The sequence below is a fragment of the Taeniopygia guttata genome, chromosome 24 (assembly GCF_048771995.1).
Source record: "Taeniopygia guttata chromosome 24, bTaeGut7.mat, whole genome shotgun sequence".
In the NCBI taxonomy this organism is placed as follows: Eukaryota; Metazoa; Chordata; class Aves; order Passeriformes; family Estrildidae; genus Taeniopygia; species Taeniopygia guttata.
This window is the reverse complement of record NC_133049.1, coordinates 4,897,177-4,918,271: the sequence shown is the minus strand read 5'-3', so window position 1 is coordinate 4,918,271 and position 21,095 is coordinate 4,897,177. Positions and strand designations below refer to the sequence as shown.

The 21,095-nt window shown below is 57.9% G+C and overlaps 2 protein-coding genes across 3 annotated transcripts in view; both read left to right on the top strand.

Moving 5' to 3' along the window:
* Window positions 1-586: 586 nt before the first annotated feature.
* SC5D (sterol-C5-desaturase) lies at window positions 587-6,054 on the top strand. Its single transcript, XM_030290866.4, has 5 exons — window positions 587-698; window positions 2,640-2,857; window positions 3,705-3,837; window positions 4,260-4,360; window positions 4,610-6,054. The coding sequence occupies exons 2-5, from the start codon at window positions 2,648-2,650 to the stop codon at window positions 5,306-5,308; spliced, it is 1,143 nt and encodes a 380-aa protein (XP_030146726.4). The 5' UTR covers window positions 587-698; window positions 2,640-2,647; the 3' UTR covers window positions 5,309-6,054.
* A 4,478-nt stretch (window positions 6,055-10,532) lies between these two features.
* The window catches only part of SORL1 (sortilin related receptor 1), a 54,694-nt gene continuing 44,131 nt past the window's right edge, over window positions 10,533-21,095 (top strand). For both annotated transcript variants that reach the window (XM_030291124.4, XM_030291123.4), the window contains exons 1-2: window positions 10,533-10,838; window positions 20,699-20,815. In XM_030291124.4, the coding sequence (XP_030146984.4) occupies window positions 10,539-10,838; window positions 20,699-20,815 (417 nt within the window). In that variant the 5' untranslated portion in view covers window positions 10,533-10,538. The remainder of the gene's footprint in view (window positions 10,839-20,698; window positions 20,816-21,095) is intronic.

The window sequence follows — 21,095 nt, the reverse complement described above, 5'->3', positions numbered from 1 at the left end:
CAGCTCTCTCTCTGTGCCCTCTGTGTGTGTGTTAGCTCTGAATTCTCTCCTTCACTCCTCTTTGCTCCCTGTGACTGCCTCTCTGCTGCCCCATTCCCCATCTCTGCTCCTCCTGGCTCTCCTGTCTGTCTCTGACCTCACTCTGTGCCCTCTCTGTGCCCCTTTGCCACCCTCTCCTGTCCCCGCTGTGCTCCCTCCCAGTGCCACTCTCAGCTGGCTCCCGTCTCTCTTTTTACCTCTTTGCCCTCTCTCTCCCCATATTTGCTCCCTGCACCTCCCTCTTTGCTCCCCAGCTCTCCCATCTCCTTGCCCGGGCCATGTCTCACCCTCATCTCAGGGTTAATTAACGAGCTGCTGAGGGAGGGCAGCAGAGCGGCTGTGCTGCACCCGAGGGAGCTCTGGGGGGACACCCCGAGGATGGAGAGGAGCCCCGGGGCACTGAAGGGTGAGCAGGGAAGGAGCCCGGAGCGGCAGAATTCCCCAAAATCCTGAGGGGACCGCGGAGCTCCGCACGCCCCGCCCCGCCCGCCTCAGGCCCCGCCCCCGGCCACGCCCACCAATGACTCCGCCTCTTTCTACGCACTGACGTCACCGCCCGAGGTGGCGCGAGCTGTTCCGCCGGTGACGTCACGTGGCGCTACCGCGCGGCCCCGCCCCCGCCCCGCCCCCGCCCCGCGCCGCTCCGGGACCCCGGGCAGGTACCGGGATGGGGGGCGGGGTACCGGGTACCGGGGCATTGGGTACCGGGGCATTGGAGTACCGGGTACCGGGTACCGGGTCATTGGGGTACCGGGGCATCGGGGTACCGGGGTACCGGGTACCGGGGCATTGGGGTACCGGGTACCGGGGCATTGGGGTAACGGGTACGGGGTACGGGGTACCGGGGTACCCGGGTCATCGGGGTACCGGAGTACCGGGTACCGGGGTCATCGGGGTACCGGGGTACCGGGTACCGGGGCATTGGGTACCGGGTAGGGGGTACCGGGTCATCGGGGTACCGGGTACCGGGGCATCGGGGTACCGGGGTACCGGGGCATCGAGGTACCGGGGTACCGGGGTACCGGGGTCATTGGGTACCGGGGTACCGGGACATCGGGGTACCGGGGTACCGGGACATCGGGGTACCGAGTACCGGGTACAGGGTAACGGGGCACCCGGGTACCGGGGTACCGGGGTACCGGGTCATCGGGATACTGGGGTACCGGGTACGGGGTACCGGGGCATTGGGGTACGGGGTACCGGGTACGGGGTACCGGGGTACCGGGGCATTGGGGTACCGGGGTACCCGGGTCATCGGGGTACCGGGTACGGGGTACCCGGGTCATTGGGGTACCGGGGTACTGGATAGGGGGTATCAGGGTCATCGGGGTACCGGGTACGCGGTACCGGGTACCGGGTCATCGGGGTACCAGGGTACTGGGGTACGAGGTACTGGGGTGCGGGGTGTTGGGGTGCTGGGGTTACCGGGGTACTGGGTACCGGGGAGCCGGCGGTACCGGGGCACAGGGTGCCAGGGTACCAGGTACTGGGGTCACCGGGGTGCAGGGTACCGGGGTGCGGGGTACCGGCGTACCATGTACCGGGGGTCACCGAGAGGGGGACACCACCAGCAGGGCCCCCATGGGCCGCTGTGCCCCCCGCCAGCGCCGCCTTCCCCGTTCCCAGCACCCTCTTCTTGTGTCCCCGCCGCTGGCCATGCCACCTGCGGCTCCCGGACATGGTGACCCCCACTTGGCACCCGCCCTGCCCAGGGAACTGCCCCACAGGGCACGGAGCGGAGCCCGGTGCCCATGTGCTGCCCCAAAAGGAGTTTGGTACCCCAGAGCCATATCCCGCTGTCACCCGTGCTGCTGCCACCCTCAGCCTGCTGTCCCCTGCCACCCACATCCCACTGTCCCCTGCCACCCACATCCCGCTGTCACCCATGCCACCGCCACCCACATCCCACTGTCCCCTGCCACCCACATCCCACTGTCACCCATGCCACCGCCACCCACATCCCACTGTCCCCTGCCACCCACATCCCACTGTCACCCATACCACTGCCACCCACATCCCACTGTCACCCATACCACTGCCACCCACATCCCTCTGTCACCCATGCCACCGCCACCCACATCCCACTGTCCCCTGCCACCCACATGCAGCTGTCCCCTACCATCCTCATCCTACTGTCCTCTGCCACCCAAGACCCACTGTCCCCGGCCACCCACATCCCGCTGTCACCCGTGCCACCGCCACCCACATCCCACCGTCCCTTGCCACCCACATCCCACTGTTCCCTGCCACCCACATCCAGCTGTCCCCGGCCACCCAAACCCCACTGTCACCCATGCTGCTGCCACCCTCAGCCCGCTGTCCCCTGCCACCCACATCCTTCTGTCCCTGCCATAAGTGCCCCCTCCCACAGAACAGGGCACAGAATTAGGTGAGTCCCCCCCTTGTGCATCCTCCACTCTTTACACCCACAGCCTGCGCGTCCCAGATTTGCCTCCCAACACCGGCTGAGGCGACCCAGCCAGACGGACGGCATGCCAGCCCTGCCAACCCCTGCCCACAGCCCGCCGGGATCCCGGTTTCCGGTGGCCCTGTGGCGCTGGGACATCTTGGAGCAGTCACAGCAGCTCTTTCTCCTGCAGGATCCACCATGGATCTGGTGCTGGAAGCCGCGGACCGGCACCTGCTGACGCCCTACGTGTACCCGGCGGGGTGGCCCGAGGGCGAGCCCTGCCGCCAGCTCCTCAGCCTGTTTGTCATCACCAACCTGGGCGCCCTCGCCCTCTACCTGCTCTTCGGCACCCTCAGCTACTACTTCATCTTCGACCACGAGCTCAAGAAACATCCCCAGTTCCTGGAGGTGGGTGCTCCCTCCTGGCTCCTCACCCAGGCCCTGCTGGCACTGTCCCCCTCGCCATCCCAAATGTCCCCTGCCTGCGTGGCACGAGCTGTCCCCGCTGTCACACGCACCCCTCTCCGCCTGCTGTTGCCCTCCATCATCCCTGACCGAAGGAATTGTCACAGCCCACAAACCCCAACCCCAGTGTGAGCCCTGCCCCAGGCACAGCGCCCCACATGAGCAGCGCCCTGCGTCCCACACCGTGGCACAGCCGCCGTGACAAAGGGGTGGCCAAGATGCCAGCCCTCCCAGCCTTGTGAGGAACTTTGGGGCTCTCAGATGTCCCCTGACCCCTGTTGCCACACCCCACAGAACCAGGTGAGCCAGGAGATGTCCCTTGTGTCCCTGACCCCTCTTGCCACACCCCACAGAACCCGGTAGAGATGTCCCCTGTGCCCCGACCCCTGTTGCCACAGAACCAGGTGAGCCAGGAGATATCCCCTGTGTCCCTGTCCCCTCTTGCCACACCCCACAGAACCAGATGGAGATGTCCCCTATCCCCTGACCCCTGTTGCCACAGAACCAGGTGAGCCAGGAGATGTCCCTTGTCCCCTGACCCATGTTGCCACAACCCACAAAACCAGTGGAGATGTCCCCTGTGCCACAACCCACAGAAGCAGTGGAGATGTCCCCTGTCCTCTGACCCCTGTGCCACACCCCACAGAAGCAGTGGAGATGTCCCTTGTCCCCTGACCCCTGTGCCACACCCCACAGAAGCAGTGGAGATGTTCCCTGTCCCCTGACCCCTGTGCCACACCCCACAGAACCAGATGGAGATGTCCCCTGACCCCTGTGCCACACCCCACAGAACCAGGTGAGCCGGGAGATCGCCTACGCCGTGCGCTCCCTGCCCTGGATCAGTGTCCCCACCGTCGCCCTGTTCTTCGCCGAGGTGCGGGGCTACAGCAAACTCTACGACAACATCGAGGACTCCCCGTATGGTGAGTGACCTCCCTGCCACAGCAGTGTCCTCTGCCGACCTGGGTCACCTCCCTCAGCCCCCGTTTCTCCTGATGACAACCCCGAAAAATCCTCTTGGGTACCTCCTGTCCCGCCTGACAGCCAAAACCCCAAACTGGCATTAGGGTAGGTGCCCAGACACCCTCACTCGGGGTTGTGTTCCCCTGCTTGATGCACTCCACCCTCCACAAAGAGATCCTTCCCTTCCCTGGGCACGGCTCCCAGTGAAACAGCACCTGACTCACCTGCCCTGAGTCACAGGGGACAGCCTGGCGCTGTCCCCTCAGTGGGGCAGCCCCTGACGTGACTCAGATGTGTCTCCCACCACGAGGACTGTTGTGGAGACCCTCACAGCCTCCTGATGCCCACATGTGCCACCCCTAACAACCCTGTCCCCCCTCAGGCTGGTCTGGTGTCTTCCTCAGCATGCTGTCCTTCCTCTTCTTCACTGACATGGGCATCTACTGGATACACCGTGGTCTCCACCACAAGCTGTTCTATAAGGTATGGGACAGGACAGGGGGCTCTGGACAAGAGTCCTTGTCCTGCTCTGGTGACATTTCCAAGCTGCATGCTCGGGTGGGAATGGCTGAATGAAATATCACCATGTGATGGGAGCTGAGAGCCCTTTAGTGCACGTGTCCCCCTCTCAGTTTGGGTGCTGGTGGCCCAAACAGCATCCCTTGGGGCCATGAATGTGGCTGGGGGACCCTCTAAAAGGGCCACCCCGACTGACGGCCCCTGTCCCCGCAGCGCTTCCACAAGCCCCACCACCTGTGGAAGATCGCCACGCCCTTCGCCAGCCACGCCTTCCACCCCGTGGACGGCTTCATGCAGAGCCTGCCCTACCACATCTACCCCTTCCTGTTCCCCCTGCACAAAGTCACCTACCTGGGCCTCTACATCTTCGTCAACGTCTGGACCATCTCCATCCACGACGGCGACTACCGCGTGCCGCGGCTGCTGCGGCACGTCATCAACGGCTCTGCCCACCACACCGACCACCACCTCTACTTTGACTACAACTACGGGCAGTATTTCACCCTCTGGGACAAGATTGGTGGATCTTACAAGAGCCCCACGTCCTTCGAGGGCAAAGGCCCCCACGATTATTTGCGCAAGCTCCGGGAGAAAGACGCGGCAGCTCCTAACGGCATCGGGGCCTCCAAGAAAGATCCAGGAGCATCCAATGGTATCAGGGCCTCCAAGAAAGATCCAGGAGCATCCAACGGCATCAGGGCCTCCAAGAAAGATCCAGGAGCATCCAACGGCATTGGGGCCTCCAAGAAAGATCCAGGAGCATCCAACAGCATCAGGGCCTCCAAGAAAGATCCAGGAGCATCCAACGGCATCAGGGCCTCCAAGAAAGATCCAGGAGCATCCAACGGCATCGGGGCCTCCAAGAAAGATCCAGGAGCATCCAACGGCATCGGGGCCTCCAAGACTGACTAGGCTTCCTCCAAGTGTGTCCCTTTTCTGCCTGGATCTTGTCCCATTCCTCACCAGCCACCCGAGACTGTTTCTCACAGACAAAGAGCCCCTGTCCCTGATGATGTGACCAGCGTGGGGTGACCGGCCCCGGTCCCAAAACGGCGGTGCCCGGCCTTGCTCCACACCACAGATCTGCCCTGGTTTTCCTCCTGCTCCCCCTCCCAGCTCCCTTTGGATCTCTGCTAAGGTCCCTGCGCTGCTTTAGTGCTGTGCTGATGCTCTACAGGAAGAATAACGTGGCACAAATAGAACAGTAACGTGGCACAAATTAACTTGTGGCAGGGTCTTTGTCCCACTGCCACACCCCTTTGTTGACGATTCATTGTTCCCATCATGGTGTCCATCGGGATGAGCTATATTTTAGGAAAAAACCTTACCTTTTGGAGGTGGTGTGGCTTCTTCTGATGGCTCCCTTGGTGGGACTTCTTGCACTCAACCTCCCTCCTCTCGCCCGGGGATGTCCCATGGAAACATCATGCCTGTAGGACAGAGGCAGGCTTTGCGTCTTGTGGGTCTCTCAAGCTCCCTGAGAACACTGAGGGGGAAGGGAGGAGGACCAGGCACCCAGATGTGAGGGGCAGGGGCTTCTCCTCACTCAAGGGCTCGTGGCCAGCTTCCCTCCTTAAGGGCCTGTGTGTTTCCTGCTGAAATCTGGTCACCCCACCTTTGGGGCGACCCATGTTCAATAAATCTCAGTTGCCAACTTGCCTGCTGCTTGGTCCCTTCTCCCTGGCTCATGCAAAGTCTGCTGGGGCAGCCCTACAGCACCCATGAGGGGCTTGGCACAGACCCCTGCTGTGCTGGCTGCAAATTTGGGCCAAAACAGCAGAAGATGGGCAAAATAGAGTCAGAGTGGCCAGAGCCACCTCCAGTGCCCCAAACCCCCTTAGGTGTAACCGTGTCCCTGCACAGTGACACCTGTGCTGTCCCACCCCCTGCTCCCCCAGTGTCACCAGTCCCTGCTGCCCCTCCTGGGGATGGAGACCCTTCTGTGAGTGCCTTGCTGTGGTGACAGCCCCTCTGCTCCTCATCCAGCCTCAGCTGTCCCCAGGCAGGGCATGGCCCGAGGCCACCACACCCCTGGGTCCTGGCGAGCACAAGGGACACTGTCCCACGCTCTGCCTTCACCTTGTCACAGCCCATCCCAGCTTGCTCTCCCCACGTGGACAGCACCCCTGACCTCTGTTTGCAGATTAACCTGGGGCCTGGAGCACTGCCTGGGGTCAAGGCACAGCCCAGATCAAACACGGTGACAACATCAGACCTTGGCCACCCTGATTCCCAACCCACTCTTGGGGAAAAGCCCCAGACTTCTCATCACCCCATCCTTCCACCACACCTGGGTACCCCATTTTGGCAGCTTTGGGACAGACAGTGACCCTCAGCAGCTGCGTCCTTGCAGGGCAGTAAAGTCCTAGGATGGAATTGCATCACTCCTGGTGCCCAGTGCACCCTCCCACAGCCCTTCTGCCAAACACCGGGCACTGCCCTCGGCACCTGGCACTCCCCTCAGGATGGATCTGCAGCGCCCCAGCTCCAGGACACAGGGAGATCGTGGTCACACACCCTGTGACAAAACTGCCAGCTCAGGGAGATCATGTCCTGCCTGTCACACCGCAGGGAGATCGTGTCCTGCCTGTCACACCCCTGTGCCAAGGCTGATGGCACAGGGAGATCATGTCCTGCCTGTCATATCACAGGGAGATCGTGTCCTGCCTGTCACACCCCCCATGCCAAGGCTGCCAGCACAGGGAGATCGTGTCCTGCTGGTCACATACCCTGTGACAAAGCTGATGGCACAGGGAGATCTTGTCCTGCCTGTCACACACATCCCATGCCAGAACTGCCAGCACAGGGAGATCATGTCCTGCCTGTCACACCCCCCATGCTAAGGCTGATGGCACAGGGAGATCGTGTCCTGCCTGTCACACCACAGGGAGATCATGTCCTGCCTGTCACACCCCCCATGCCAGGGCTGCCAGCACAAGGAGATCGTGTCCTGCCTGTCACACCCCCGTGCCAAGGCTGATGGCACAGGGAGATCATGTCCTGCCTGTCACACCCCCGTGCCAAGGCTGATGGCACAGGACGTGTCCCCGCGGTGGCCTTGGGGCACGGAGAGCCCAGCTCTGGCTCTGGTCCCCTGTGCTGCTGTTGCCACAAGATGGGGATGTTGCTCATGACAGCACTCGCTGCAGCTGCACCTGCGTGGATGCCCTTCCTCCTCCTCCTCCTCCTCCTCATTCCCCCAGCGCGGGGCAGGACACACACGGAGTGTCCCTGCTCCAGCTCCATGACCCCATTCCTCATGCTTTTCCTGGCATCAGAGCCTTTCCTGCTGATTTGTCTGCAGTAGCTTCTCTGTCCCACCCCACTCAGAGCATTTCCTTCCCTCCCTTCACCCCCACACTGCTCTGCCACAGGGCAGTGCCATCCCCCTCAGAGAGACCCCAGCGCACAAAGTGACCCGTGGTGTGTGAACGCAACAATTGGGTGCCTCTGACATAGCCCTGAGCCCTGCAGGAAACCCTACAACCATCATCATCCTCTGAGGAAGGCTCTGAGGGCAGTGCCATGGGTAGGGTGCTGCCTCTGGCTCCTGGCATCTCTGTTCTGCTCCCTGATTCCACCCCAGCAACAAGCAGTGGTTCCTTTAAGCAGCTTTATATGGCTCTGTGGGGAATGGCTGCTCCAGCCCCTCAGTCCCCTAAACCCTCTGGGACCTCTAAAGCTGAGACAGGGAAAGGTCTCAAGGAAGAGGGGAAGGAAAACCAGGGGGCTCCTCACCTTGCTCTTGGAGTTCACAGCTTTTGCTGCTGATGAAATCCAGATGGACCTTAAAATAAACTCTGCACTGTTCCCCTCTCCCCTTTACGTCTCTTTTCAAGAAACAAAAAATACCTTGGCAAGGGAAACGTGTGTTTCCCTGCACAAAGAAAGAGCCATTCATCTGTGGGCTGGGCTCACCCAAGAGCTCCTGGCTAAAGCTCTCTCCGTGTGCCCACCACAGGAGCTCTCAGGGGCACAGGGACCCTTCTTGCACCCTGCAAGAAGTGTGAAACAAGGGCTGGAAGAGAGAAAACAAACCCCCCCAAACACCATTTTCCTCCATTTAGCACCTCAGCAAAGGCAGTTCCTCATTTCCTCCTATTTCTTATTCTATTCCTCATCTCTGGGTTCTTTTTGAGTCCTTCTCATCTGAGAAGAGCATCTCATCCCAGAGAGAACCTCACTGCCTCTGCCCAGAGCCACCACAGTGACCTCCTCTCCTCCAGGGGGACATCACTCCGAGTCACCACCTCTAGAAGCCTTATTAGGAGGGCTTCTAATTGTATTGACCTGCTAATTGAAATACACTAACTGGGTTTCTAGGTGAAAGCACCTCGGGGAAAAGATCTGGACAACATTCCTGCTATTAAGACAAGTGGAAAAAGGGGGAGCAAGGCTGCCTCGGGGCTGTCCATGGGATTTCCCATTCCTCCACTGCTGGGCCACATCCTTTTTTGTTGTTGTTGTTGGAAATGCTGGAATGGTGCAGGTGAGGCAGAGGGGTTGAAAGTCATCAGTGTGTTCTCAGTGCCTCGGAGACACAAGAGGCCTGAGCCATTTCTTAGCAGCAGGATCATGCCTAAAAACCACCTCTGCAGGAGGTGATGCTGGGTTGGGTATGCAGGGACAGCACAGGACTGATGCCAGTGGCCACAAATCTGATTTATTGGGGCAGCTCGAAGTGCTGGGCTCTGGGATTCCTTGCAGAAAGCAACTTAGAGAGACAAGCTGGGGCTGAGCAACAGGCACAGCTCACCTTTCCTGTCATCTCCCAGTGTCATTTTGTCATCTCCCAGTGTCATTTTGTCATCTCCCAGTGTCATTCGAATCTCCTGCCCCAAATCCTTGCTCCCCTTCCCATCCCTGCCCTGCACACACGAGCCCCAGGCAGGGATGGGATCAATTTCTTTCTGCAAGGGATGCTCAGTGACCAGGGGAGCAGCACCAGGGGAATCCCGGAGCCCAGCACTTTGAGCTGCCCCAATAAATCAGAGTTGTGGCCACTGGCATCAGTCCTGTGCTGTCCCTGCATAACCAACCGAGCATCACCTCCTGCACTTTGGTGATTTATGGGCATGTTGCCTATGCCAAGTGCTCTGTGGGAAGCACACGGGCACTGGCACGGCTCAAACACACCTGCCATGGGTGGGAGAGGTGGCAGAAGGCCCTGGATAGATGCTGGGGGTCTCTGGTTTCCTACTCCCACCATGTCTTGCTCACCATCTCAACTCTGCCCAGATAAAAAGATGGCAGAAATTGAGACAATTTCCACTGTCCCAGGTTGCTCCAAGGTCCATCCAACCCAGCCTTGGACAATTCCAGGGATGGGGCAGCTCCAGCTTCTCGGGGCACCCTGTGCCAGGGTCTCACCACCCTCACAGGGAGGAATTTCTTCCTCACATCCAATCTAACCCTGCTCTTCACCAGTCTGAAGCCTTTCCTCTTTGCCCTGTCACTCCACACCCTCCTAAAAAGCTTCTTTACTCCAACACAGTTTCCTTCCATTCAGCTCCCTTCAACTTGATTTCCGTCTGCCTCATTTATTTTTACTCTGTTTCACAGAGAATAACTTGAATTTATTATTTCGCTTCATCTCGACGGGCACCTCCAGAGAGGGAGAGGGAGAAAAAGAAGAAGAGGAGAAAGAGCAGAGGAAAGGAGAGGAAGCACAGGGAGAGGGGGGCCGAGCTTTAGTCCATTTCACAGAAATGAAGCAGAACTTATTTCACTCCATCTCGCGGGGGAGCCGAGCATCCTCTGGGGAGGGCGAAAAAGACGGAGAAGGGGGAAAAGAGGAAAAGAGGAAAGACAAGAGCGAGAAGCAGCGGAGAAGAGGAAAGCAAAGAGCGAGAAGCAGCTGAGAAGAGGAAAAGTGGAAAGAGAAGAGCGAGAAGCAGCAGAGAAGAGGAAAAGAGAAAAGCAAATAGCGAGAAGCAGAGGAGAAGAGGAAAAGAGGAAAGCGAAGAGAGAGAAGCAGCGGAGAAGAGGAAAAGAGGAAAGCAAAGAGCGAGAAGCAGAGGAAAAGAGGAAAGCAAATAGCGAGAAGCAGCGGAGAAGAGGAAAAGAGGAAAGCGGAGAGCGAGAAGCATTGGAGAAGAGGGGAGGGGGCCGGCGGGGAGCGGCGGGGGGCGCAGCGCTGCCCATGCACATTCTCTCCGGGCGGCGGCGCGGCTGCCGCTCCGCTCCTCCCGGCCCCGCTCCGCTCCGCTCCGCTCCGCCCGGCCCCGGCGGCACGAACATGGCGACACGGAGCTCTGGCGGGGCCGGCCCGCTCCCCCGCCGGCTGCTGCCGCTCCTGCCGCTGCTGCTGCTGCCGCCGGTACCCGCGGCCGCCCGTTCTCCGCCGCCGCCGCTGCTCCGCGCCCCTCCGGCCGCCGCCGAGCCCCCGCGGGGCCGCCGCGCCGCGCCGCGCCCGCCCGAGCCCATCCAGGTGTACGGACAGGTGAGCCCGCCCCGCGGATGGCACGGGGGGCACCGGCATCCATCGCCGCCCCTCCCCATCCCTGCGAGGGGTCCCGCCCGGGGAGGGTCGCTGCGGGGCTGCGCGGTGCCGTGGAGAGAAGAGAGGATTCGGTTCTCCCGCAGCCCCGGAGCCGCTGGCCGCGGTCACGTAGCGGTGGGGAGAGATGCTCTCCCCGAGGGAGCAGCCAAGGGGATCGGGCCGGGCATCCCCGGAGCCGCGGAGGGACCGCGGTTCCAGCGGCGCCTCCAGGGATGCTCGTCCTGAGCATCGCCGCGCTCGGGAGCCGGGCAGGGGGAGGTGACATGGCTATTTGTGAGGCAGCGTGTCCTTCCCCGCCAGAAGGGCTCTGTGCGTGTCTAAGCCATCCTCCACCGATCCTTGGGAAAGAAGGGCAGCGGAGTTGCTCATGGCAGGAAAACAAGAAGCTGCTATTTCTGAAAGTAGCCCTGCTCGGGCTCGATTCACTGGCAAGTTGTGTTGCCAGGAGCATGAAGCCCCCTCCCCCCCCACCCCTCACCCCTTCTTTTCCATCTCTTTTGCATGATGATGACAAATGACATTTGGACTTTTGGCTGGAGAAAGCTTTAGCTTTTTAAAGGTTCTACTATGCTGCCCTACTTGATCCTCCTTGCTGACACTGCCTGTGTCCCCATCACATGCCCAAAATGCTGATGGGGAGGACCAGCCCACGGAGGGACATGGAAGGTTTGAGGAGAGGCTTTGAGCCTTAGGTGACATCTGCCTTTGCCTCCTTGGGTAGGGCTTTCCCCCAGGTGCTCTGTAATTTCCCCTTTTTGCTACTTGTAGGATCAGAAGGAGCCAGTCACGAGGCAGGGAGCTGCTGGAGGGGCACACGCAGCGCTGGTGCTGCTCCTAAAGCCTTTCTGTTCCCTTGTTTAGGGAAAAGCTGTTCCTCCTCCCCTTGAAAATCTGCTTCGCCTCCTCTACCTCCTCAGCGTTTGGCTGTTTTTAGCATAACACAGCTACCCCATTTTAGGAGAAAACATGACACTTGTCTCTCATCCACGGCAAGACACTGGTGGCACTTTCCCTTCTGTCTCCCCGTGCCTTCCATCCTGCCAGGTAGAGAGCTGTTCCAGCAGGGATGTCCCTGTCACCTGCACCAGATCCAGGAGGGTGCAGCAACCCTGCCTCTACCCAGAGCAGGACTAATAGGAAGCAGTGGGAGTTCAACAATTTCCCACTGTTTGGGCTTTTCTCACTGCCTCAAGCTCCCAGAGGGGATTTGCCTGGGGAATGGAGCTGCTCTCACTGGCAGCAGAGCACACAGCACCCATTCCTTCCTCTTCTGCAGGGCAGGACACACAGATTTTACAGCCCAGGTGTGTCACCAGGAAGAGTTGCTTGGCACTAAACACCATTTCTGAGTTCTCCCAAGTGCTACAGGGTTCTGCCTTAATAAAAGGGACAAAAGGGAGGTTTCATGTCCTAGGCTGTGTTACAGATCTGACCACAGCAGTTCCTAATGCCTGGGAAGCCGGAAAAGCTGTGCAGCACCGTGCTCAGGGGTCTCGTGCCTGGTCACAAGCACCCAGCAATCCCCGTCACCCCCCTCCCTCAGCTCTCTGGCACTCCAATGCCAGCAGAAAATCGTGCAGGCAGAGCACTCCTCTCTCAGGGCCATCAGCATAAGGAGTGAGCATCCTGGAGCCCTGGTGTCACTGCAGTCCCGTATCTGGGACACATCCCGCTCCCGTGCCTTTGGCAGGTCACTTGGCCATATGCTACGCACTGGCTCGTGCCCCAAAAATCCCTGCCCTCCCCTGCCTCTCTGCTGTGCTCCCAAAACAGCCTGGTGGGCCAGCTGAGAGCCCAGGGGCTGGGGGAAGCAGGGTTTGCTGCTGCTGTGGGTGATGTCAGCGGGGGAGCAGAGGGAGGGATGCATGGCTCTGTCTGGAACCGAGCAAGGAAGAACATCCAAAGCCTTTGTAGCTCCTCAGGAGCCAAACACAGCTTACTCAGCACCGTCAGGAACAGGCTCAGAGCCCTCTTGCCTTGGACACCAAAGCACAAGCACAGGGTGTTACTTGGATTTCTTTATCTGGACCCTCACTGCTGATCACATCCTTGCTGGGCACGCTGCAGCAAAACTTCCCAGGAAGATCACCAAATAACAGGACCAGCAGCCTAACCCCCTTTGTGGCTTTTCCTTGTTTTTTCTGACTCTGAAGCAGCAGCAATCAGGAGACCAAATGCCTGACTCGAGTATGTCAGCTTCGAGACAGAGCAGGTTTTGTTCCCTTGCCCAGCCCTCACCTCTGTGGGATTGTTGGTGAGGGTTACAATGGACAGACTGTTTGAAGAGGGCACTGACACGAGACAGGACTTTTCTAGGATGCCACTGACAGCAGAGAAGCATCCCCAGGGCAAGAAAACTTCACCCTTGGGGCCAGCAGGGCTGCCTGAACCCCTTCCACGAGTGTGGCACCTCAGCCTGCCCTCTTGCTCCTGGCCACCAGCACAGTGGCTGGCCTGCCACCCATCCTCCTGTCCCCTCACAACCTTTGTGCTCCTGCCTACACATCCCTGGAAACGGGGCCTGGCTCCAGGATTTGCCATTTCCATGGAACCTCCACATAAATCCGGGCTGCTGGGTGAGAACCATAACCAAGGGAGAGAGCAGCAGCTGCTCTGGCTGCTGTGTGTGTGCTGGGCTCAAAGGTGACCCTGGAGATGGTGTGGACAGAGTGTTTGTCATGTGTGGGAATCCAGAACTTCCCTCCGGCTGCCCTGGCAGAGCTGGGACCCTGGCAGGGGTCAGGAACCCCCCTGGACAGAGCCCCCAGAGACACTGGCTGTGATCTCTGGCCATGGAAAAGAGTTTTCAATCTTACAGGATGAATTACAAGCTCTGAGTGTTTGATAAGAGTAATAATTAAGTGTGACACGGGTGCAGAAGTAAAATTTTAGGTTTCTAGATTAGGGGTTCAGAGGGGACAAGATGGAGGAAATTGGGTGTGTCTTGTCCTTTTTCTCCTTCTTCATGCCCTCCATGTTTCACTGTGGTGTTGGCATTTTTCTGTTGGTTCAGGCTGGGGACACACTGTCCAACGTAGGTGACAGATATTGGCACGTTATTGTAAATCCAGCACAGGTAGTTTGTGGTATTTAATGTTTGTACCATCCCACTGAGGGCAGAGCCCCACACGCTGCCCTGCAGGACAGAGCTGCGGCAGGGCAGCAGAACATGGTAGAGATAAACAGAATAAACAACCTTGAAACAGCACAGACCAATTATGGCTTCTGCTTTGGCAGCGGGGCAGAAAGACAGAGACTTTCTACAATCTCGGAATCACCAATACCCACAGATTCCGACAGTCATGGCTGTGGCACACAGAGAGGAAAAAAGCTGGGGCAGGAGCCCAGATTGCTTCTGCTGGTCCCCAGGGGAGTTATGAGAGCGTTCACACTGCCCTCATAACCCTGACCTGCAGACATCCCTTCCCCTTCTTTGGAAAAGGTTTATCTAAAGCCACCCCCCAAAGCACACAGCTCACAAGAAATCTTTGCCTTAAACCACGCTAGGACAAAAGAAATCTTCTCTGAGTGCTGGTGGCTCCTGTGGCAGCCACTTCCCCCTCTGCTGCCAGGCCTGAGCCTCCCCCTGTGCTCATAACCTGCTTGTGGCTGTCACCTCTGTGCCTCCCTGTCCCCTGAACCAGTGTTAGTGCCTGCCCTAACATAATTTTTCTCTTCCCCTTCTGGGAGGAACTATTTCATTGCTCCCAAACTTCCTGTTTCTTGATGTTTCCTGATCCTGCCTTTGAGGAAAACCACCGAGTTTTCATCATTTCCAGGCCGTTTACTACGACCTAAACTGTTATCAGCCCACCAGTCGACCTTGACCTCAGAGAATCTCCTCCCAGACGTGCAGAGCTGGCAGAGAGCCTCGCTGCCCTCGGGGGAGGCAGAGATTGGGTGGGCACCATCCCTCCCTGGCAGCGCAGACATTGGTCACGCCGCGTCACTATTGAACCGTACTTAATTCTGACCTACTTTGCCAGCCTGGCAGAGCCTTCCCAGACCAGACTTTAACCTTCTGGAGGTGGTGACATGTCCCAGCTGCGTCCTCTTCCCCCTTCTTTGCGTTAGCAGCTCTTCCTCCCCATTGCTGGGCCATTCACAGCCCCCCTGAGAAGGTTTCCCCGCTCCTGGCATTTTGTTTTTTGCCAGAGCTCAATCCCTGGAAGCCACACAGCTCCTGCTCCTGGCACCACCGTGTCTGGGAGAGGTATCTGTGGTTTTATTCATTGTTTTTCCCCTCCAGCGGATTCCTCACAGATCCTGTGAGCGCTTTTGTGTCCCAAGGGCATCACTTAAGCTTTCCAGAACTGCTATGACAAGCTCATGGCACACCTTGGACCTCTTCTGCAGCCTCCTTCCTTCGTTAGGGGGGAGTGAATTTCATCAGCATTTGCCAAATCTGCTGGGGAACCCTCCATTCCCATCACATCCCTGCCCCTGTAAGAATTTAGGAGAGCTCAGGTTGTTTCTGGGGTTGTTTCTGGGGTTGTTTCCGGGGTTGTTTCTGGGATTGTTTCTGGGGTTGTTTCTGGGGCTGTTTCTGAGGTTGTTTCTGGGGTTGTTTCTGGGGTTGTTTCTGGATTCCTGCCCTGACCCCAATCTTCCCACTCCCTTCCCTTTTCCATTCTCCTGGAAACAAGAGCTCAGGGAGAGCTCTCTTGGTGGTGGCAGAGAGAAAACAGCCCCGCAAGCAGATGATTTCAGTATTAACTAAATTAACACGAGGCATGGCACTCTCCGAAATGAGTCACCCGTGTTTCATATCAGTGATTTCAGACCCTGGCATTTTCAGTCCAAGCCACAGGCAGGCACAGGCTGTGTATTAAAAGCTCCTGGCAGGGCTGGAAGCAGATGCTCGGGAGCAGAGCAGAAGGTGCAGCAGTGAAGCTTTGGTGGGGAACGCGGCGTGCCGGGAGCAGGAGCACCCACAGCACCCCGGGCTGGGCTCTTGGGTAAGGACAACGGGGACCAAAGGCCTGGCACTTGTCCTCTGCAGCTTCCAGAGAGCTGCAGCCAGGAGGGGTGGCAGAATCTGAGGTATTGATGATTCTGAGATTGTAAAAAGTCTCTGTCTGTCAGCCCCGCTGCCAAAGCAGAAGCCATAATTGGTCTGTGCTGTTTCAAGGTTGTTTATTCTGTTTATCTCTAACATGTTCTGCTGCCCTGCCGCAGCTCTGTCCTGCAGGGCAGCGTGTGGGGCTCTGCCCTCAGTGGGATGGTACAAACATTAAATACCACAAACTACCTGTGCTGGATTTACAATAACGTGCCAATATCTGTCACCTACGTTGGACAGTGTGTCCCCAGCCTGAACCAACAGAAAAATGCCAACACCGCAGTGAAACATGGAGGGCATGAAGAAGGAGAAAAAGGACAAGGCACACCCAATTTCCTCCATCTTGTCCCCTTTGGACCCCTAATCTAGAATCCTAAAATTTTACTTTTGTACCCGTGCCACACTTAATTATTACTGATATCAAACACTCAGAGCTGGTAATTGATCCTGTAAGATTGAAAACTCTTTTCCATGGCCAGAGATCACAGCCAGTGTCTCTGGGGGCTCTGTCCAGGGGGGTTCCTGACCCCTGCCAGGGTCCCAGACCTGCCAGGGCAGCCAGAGGGAAGCTCTGCATTCCCACAGAGGGGCACGGTCAGAGCACCTTTTCCTGTTCTGCTCTGTGCTATCCAGGCAGCAGCTTTGCGTCTCACCCTTTCTTCAACCCCATCCTCGCTCCACCAGCTACTGGGATCCCAATATTTCACCCATTCCCCTTCTCCACAGCCTGACAGCCCTGAAGCTGTGAGCTGAGCTGATGGCAACACTTGGATGGTTTCAGCAGCCGCTCACAGCCGCAGAGGACCCTTGCTCTTTGCCAGCCTCGCTTATCAAACGGCAGGAATAACTTATTAACTATTCAGAAATCCCCTGGGAACTGCATTTGTTTGTAGGTCACTTTGAGGATGGGAAAACACCCCAGTGATCCCTAGGAATCTTTGTTCTGCACTCAGTTTTACAGCGCTGAGCCTCAGCCCTGAGCTGTCACCTCCCGAGGAACCGCGAGTGCCCGGCCGGAGCTGCAGTGCCAGCCCTGGAGCTGCAGCATCAATCCTCAACCAAGCAAGCCCAGGGACACACACAGCGATCTCCCAAGGCTGCTGGACACCAAGAGTAGCCCCTAATGCTGTCCTGTCACTTGTCACTGCAGTTACAAGTCACGCAATATTTCACAGCCAGCGGTGGGATTTCTGCACGGGGAAGTCACGCTTCCCACACAGAGCAGGGGCTCCAAGGCTGGGATTTAGAGGGAAAGGCTTGAGAGCAGCTCCAGAGAACTGTCCCTGCCAGTGTCCCATCCCCTGGCCAGCCTGCCCCATGCTGGAGCTTTCACGTTTGTCACATGCCAGGGGTGAGCCACCTCCACAACCAAAATCCTTCTCCAAACTCCAAATCCAGGCATAGGCAACTAAGAGGAATGTGACAGGAAGGGAAGCTGGAAGTTTAGGTACTAAAGAACATGGATCAGGGCTCTTCTCCCAGCCTGGGCACTCGAGGAGTCAGCACAGCGCTCATCCAGGTCTCCTCAGTTCCTGACATCCATCACTTCTCCAGGCTCAGCAGGACAACACTTCCAGCTCGGCTCCCAGCCCTTCCCTCTGCCAGCCCAGCCTGGAGCTCTCAGGCTCCAGCTGCATCCCAGAAGCTCAAAGGTGCTCTCAGATGGCCCCTCCAGGGGCTGTCCTCTTCCCAGCCCATTCCTGCAGCACATTCATTTGTTGGGAGGTGCTGCTGACAAAGAAATCCATCCACAGCAAAGATAGAAACACTGACTCCCTTAACTACAGCTACGAGCAGCCTCTGCTATGCCTTGGCTCCCTTCTTCCCCTCCTGGAATTCATTTGGCACCTTACATATTAGGAGGACAAATTAGAATTTCATGCATATTTCATATATACTTAATCACTTGGCAAAGACCAAAACACTGCCCCATTAAGTGGAATTTATGCTAAATGCTGTTTCCATTAGGCACCAGTCGCTGCCTGTTCAGGGGTTACAGCAGTTCCCCAGGCAGCTGTCCCCTGCTAGGGGAGCTGGGGACACTGTGACAGTGCCACAGCAGCAGGGCAGGGTCCCCAGCAGCAGCCTTATCCCAAAGCTATTCCACAAAGCCCATCCTGGTTAATGGCACCTCAGATGTCATCTGTGGGGTCCTGTTTGGTGCTCCCCTGAGCTCTTGGGTCCCCACAGAGCTCTGAGGGGCTGCAAGGCATCAAAAACAAAAGTGTGAGGCTCATAAACCTGAGCCACTGCTGCACAACCCCGTCCTGGGAGACTTACAGCATCCTTGTGCTTCCTTCTCCTGCTTTACACCCTCTAGTAAGAGCTTCTCCAGCTGCTCCAAACCTTCTGCTGAGCACTCCTGCCTCCTGCCAGGAGCCAAACCTCACCTGGCTCCAGTCTGCCTCTATGCAGGGACTCTGCCATGCTCCAACTGCTCCCTGCTCCTCAAGGACTAGCAAAGCTCAATAGGTTCCTTTGGCTTTTGGGTTTGACTTCACTTCAAGTCTCCAAAAAAGGGATCTTGCTGTCTGCTTTATCTTACAAAAAAAAAAAAAAAAAAAAAAAAAAAAAAATATATATATATATATATATAGAGAGAGAGAGAGAGAGAGAGAGAGGTCTACTGTTGAGGTTAAATCAAGTTGCAGATAGGATTTAGGATTCTCCTCTGGTTTTCCTGCTTTTGAAACTCCAAGTGTCAAATTTCTTGTGGAAAAAAAAAAAAAAAAGAGAGAGAAGTACCATTAAAATTGACACTGAGGTAGTAACAAACCCCCCTTGACTGAGAGGATCTAAAGCACCAAGTTCTGTGTTCCAACAGCGCCCAGCTCCAGCCTGGTGACCAGAAAAGCTGCACCCAAAATAACCAACAGAGATGTCGGAGATTTAAACGGGGTTATTCTGCTTTATTCTGCTTCCAGAGCAGGGGAGGGGCACTGGGAGTGCAGAGCTCAGTTCCACACCCCAGGCTGTCTGTCGGCAGCAATTCCTCCTCCTCCGGCATGCTTCCCTGCATCCTCAAACAGCGTCTCTTCCCTTTAATTTTTATTTTGTTTTCTTTTCCAGCGGGCACGCAGGGCTCTGGCTGCCTGGCTTTGTAGCTGCTGCCTGACCTAAATCTGTGCCGCCTTTGTAGCCGGGAGCTCCGGTGGGGTTTGCCCGGTGGGGGGGTCCCTGCCCGGCCCCGGGGGATGCTCCGACCTAGGGGGATGCTCCAGCCTCGGGGGATGCTCCGATTTGGGGGGTACTTCGGCCCCGGGGGATGCTCCGTCCTCGGGGATGCTCCAATCTAGGGGGGTGCTTCGGCCCCGGGGGATTCTCGGGCCCCAGGGATGCTCCAGCCTCGGGGGATGCTCCAGCCCCGGAGGATGCTCGGGCCCGGGGCATGCTCCAGCATCCTGAAATGCTCGGACTGTGGGGATGCTCCAGCCCCGGGGATGCTCCGGGCCCAGGGATGCTCAGGCCCGGGGGATTCTCTGGCCCCAGGGGATGCTCCAGCCCCGGGGCATGCTCCAGCCTCGGGGGATGCTCCAGCCCTGGGGGACGCTCCGGCCTCGGGGATGCTCCGACCTAGGGGGGTGCTCCAGCCTCAGGGGATGCTCGGGCCCGGGGGATTCTCTGGCACCAGGGGATGTTCCAGCCCCGGCATGCTCCGACCTAGGGGGATGCTCCGTCCCCGGGGATGCTCCGATCTAGGGGGGTGCTTCGGCCCCGGGGGATGCTCCAGCCCTGGGGGATGCTCCAGCCTCGGGGGATGCTCCAGCCCTGGGGGATGCTCTGATCCCAGGGGATGCTCCAGCCTCAGGGGATGCTCCAGCCCCGGGGGATGCTCCCTGCCGGGGTTGGGGTCGGTTCTCTTTCCCCTCCTGTGAGCCTATTGCATAAGAGGGATTTGAGGGCTTCTACTTGGCCCCCCGCCCGTCTTCTTCCAGAATCAAGATCTTGTTTTTCCAAGTGTTTGGCTTGCTGGAGGTTAAGGCAGCCTTTATTTCCAGGCGGTGCTGCTCGCTGATCCCGGGGTCAGCGAGAGCTGCAGGGTATCAAGCCTAAGAAGGGCTTATCCCAGTATTTTTACAGCTTCCCAAGGCCCCAGCTCCGAGGTTGGAGCCCTGGGCTGAGCTGTGGCGTGCGAGGGCTCAGGCACGCAGCATCCACGGCCATGGCCGGGCTGAGCTGCTCTCCCGGCTCTCCCTGGCTGTCCCTGCTGGCTGGTGACAGCCACGGAGGGTTTGTCAGCTCCCACTGTGCTGGTGCTGCCAGAGCTTCCCCATAGAAACCAGCCCCGTGCTGGCAGATACGGCACACGCGGGAATAACAGGATATCCTGAGCTGGAAGGGCCTGCAGAGACACCCCAACAATCCCACCTTGGGCATCCCTGGTAGTGCTGTCCAAACTCTCCTGGAGCTCCCCTGAGGCTGTCCCTTGAGTCCTGTCACTGTCACCAGAGAGAAGGGATCAGTGCCTGCCCTCTGCTTCCCTGTGGTCTCATCAGGCTGGATTTGAAAACACTTCTCAGCCCTTGGTTTGAGTTTTCATTCTCGTCATCCCCTGAATCCTGTTTGTCTGAGGAAGAATAAAGGGAAAATTGACCCTTATAGGCACTTTCTGCCCACGTGTTTGGGAGAGATGCTGCTTGGAATGAGTTTTCCAGTCTGGGATTTCCGAGGAAAGGGATGTTAGCTGTCCCTGTGGGTGAGGCTGTCACTCAGGGTGTCCTTTTCCTTGGCATTGCAGGTCAGCCTCAATGATTCCCACAATCAGATGGTCGTTCACTGGGCAGGAGAGAAGAGCAACGTGATTGTGGCCTTGGCCAGGGACAGCCTGTCCTTGCTGGGTCCCAAAAACAGCGATGTAAGTAACACAGCCTGGCCCTCTCCAGGTGCACCTCCTGCTTCTGGGCCAGGCAAGGTGATGGTGGCTGCTGAGCCACAGCCTGACTTGCTCTTGTGTCCTGAGACACACAAAAAAGCCCCACAAGTTTGGGTTCAAAGGCACAAAAATATTAAATATCCTCTGTGCTGCCCCATGGGTTCAAAGCATGGTTGGGAAAATCTCAAATCTTTCCCCGCCTTGAAGTTCACTGAGTTTTCACCAAATCTGTCAGAAGGGAGCTCAGAACTTTGTGCTTCTC

What these genes read in the sequence shown, in the direction of transcription:
- SC5D (XM_030290866.4), top strand. Translation starts at nt 2,648, where the DNA reads ATGGATCTGGTGCTGGAAGCCGCGGACCGGCACCTGCTGACGCCCTAC. An exon ending in AACATCCCCAGTTCCTGGAG is followed by an intron (nt 2,858 to 3,704) that starts GTGGGTGCTCCC and finishes CACACCCCACAG; the next exon opens with AACCAGGTGAGCCGGGAGAT. An exon ending in ACCACAAGCTGTTCTATAAG is followed by an intron (nt 4,361 to 4,609) that starts GTATGGGACAGG and finishes CTGTCCCCGCAG; the next exon opens with CGCTTCCACAAGCCCCACCA.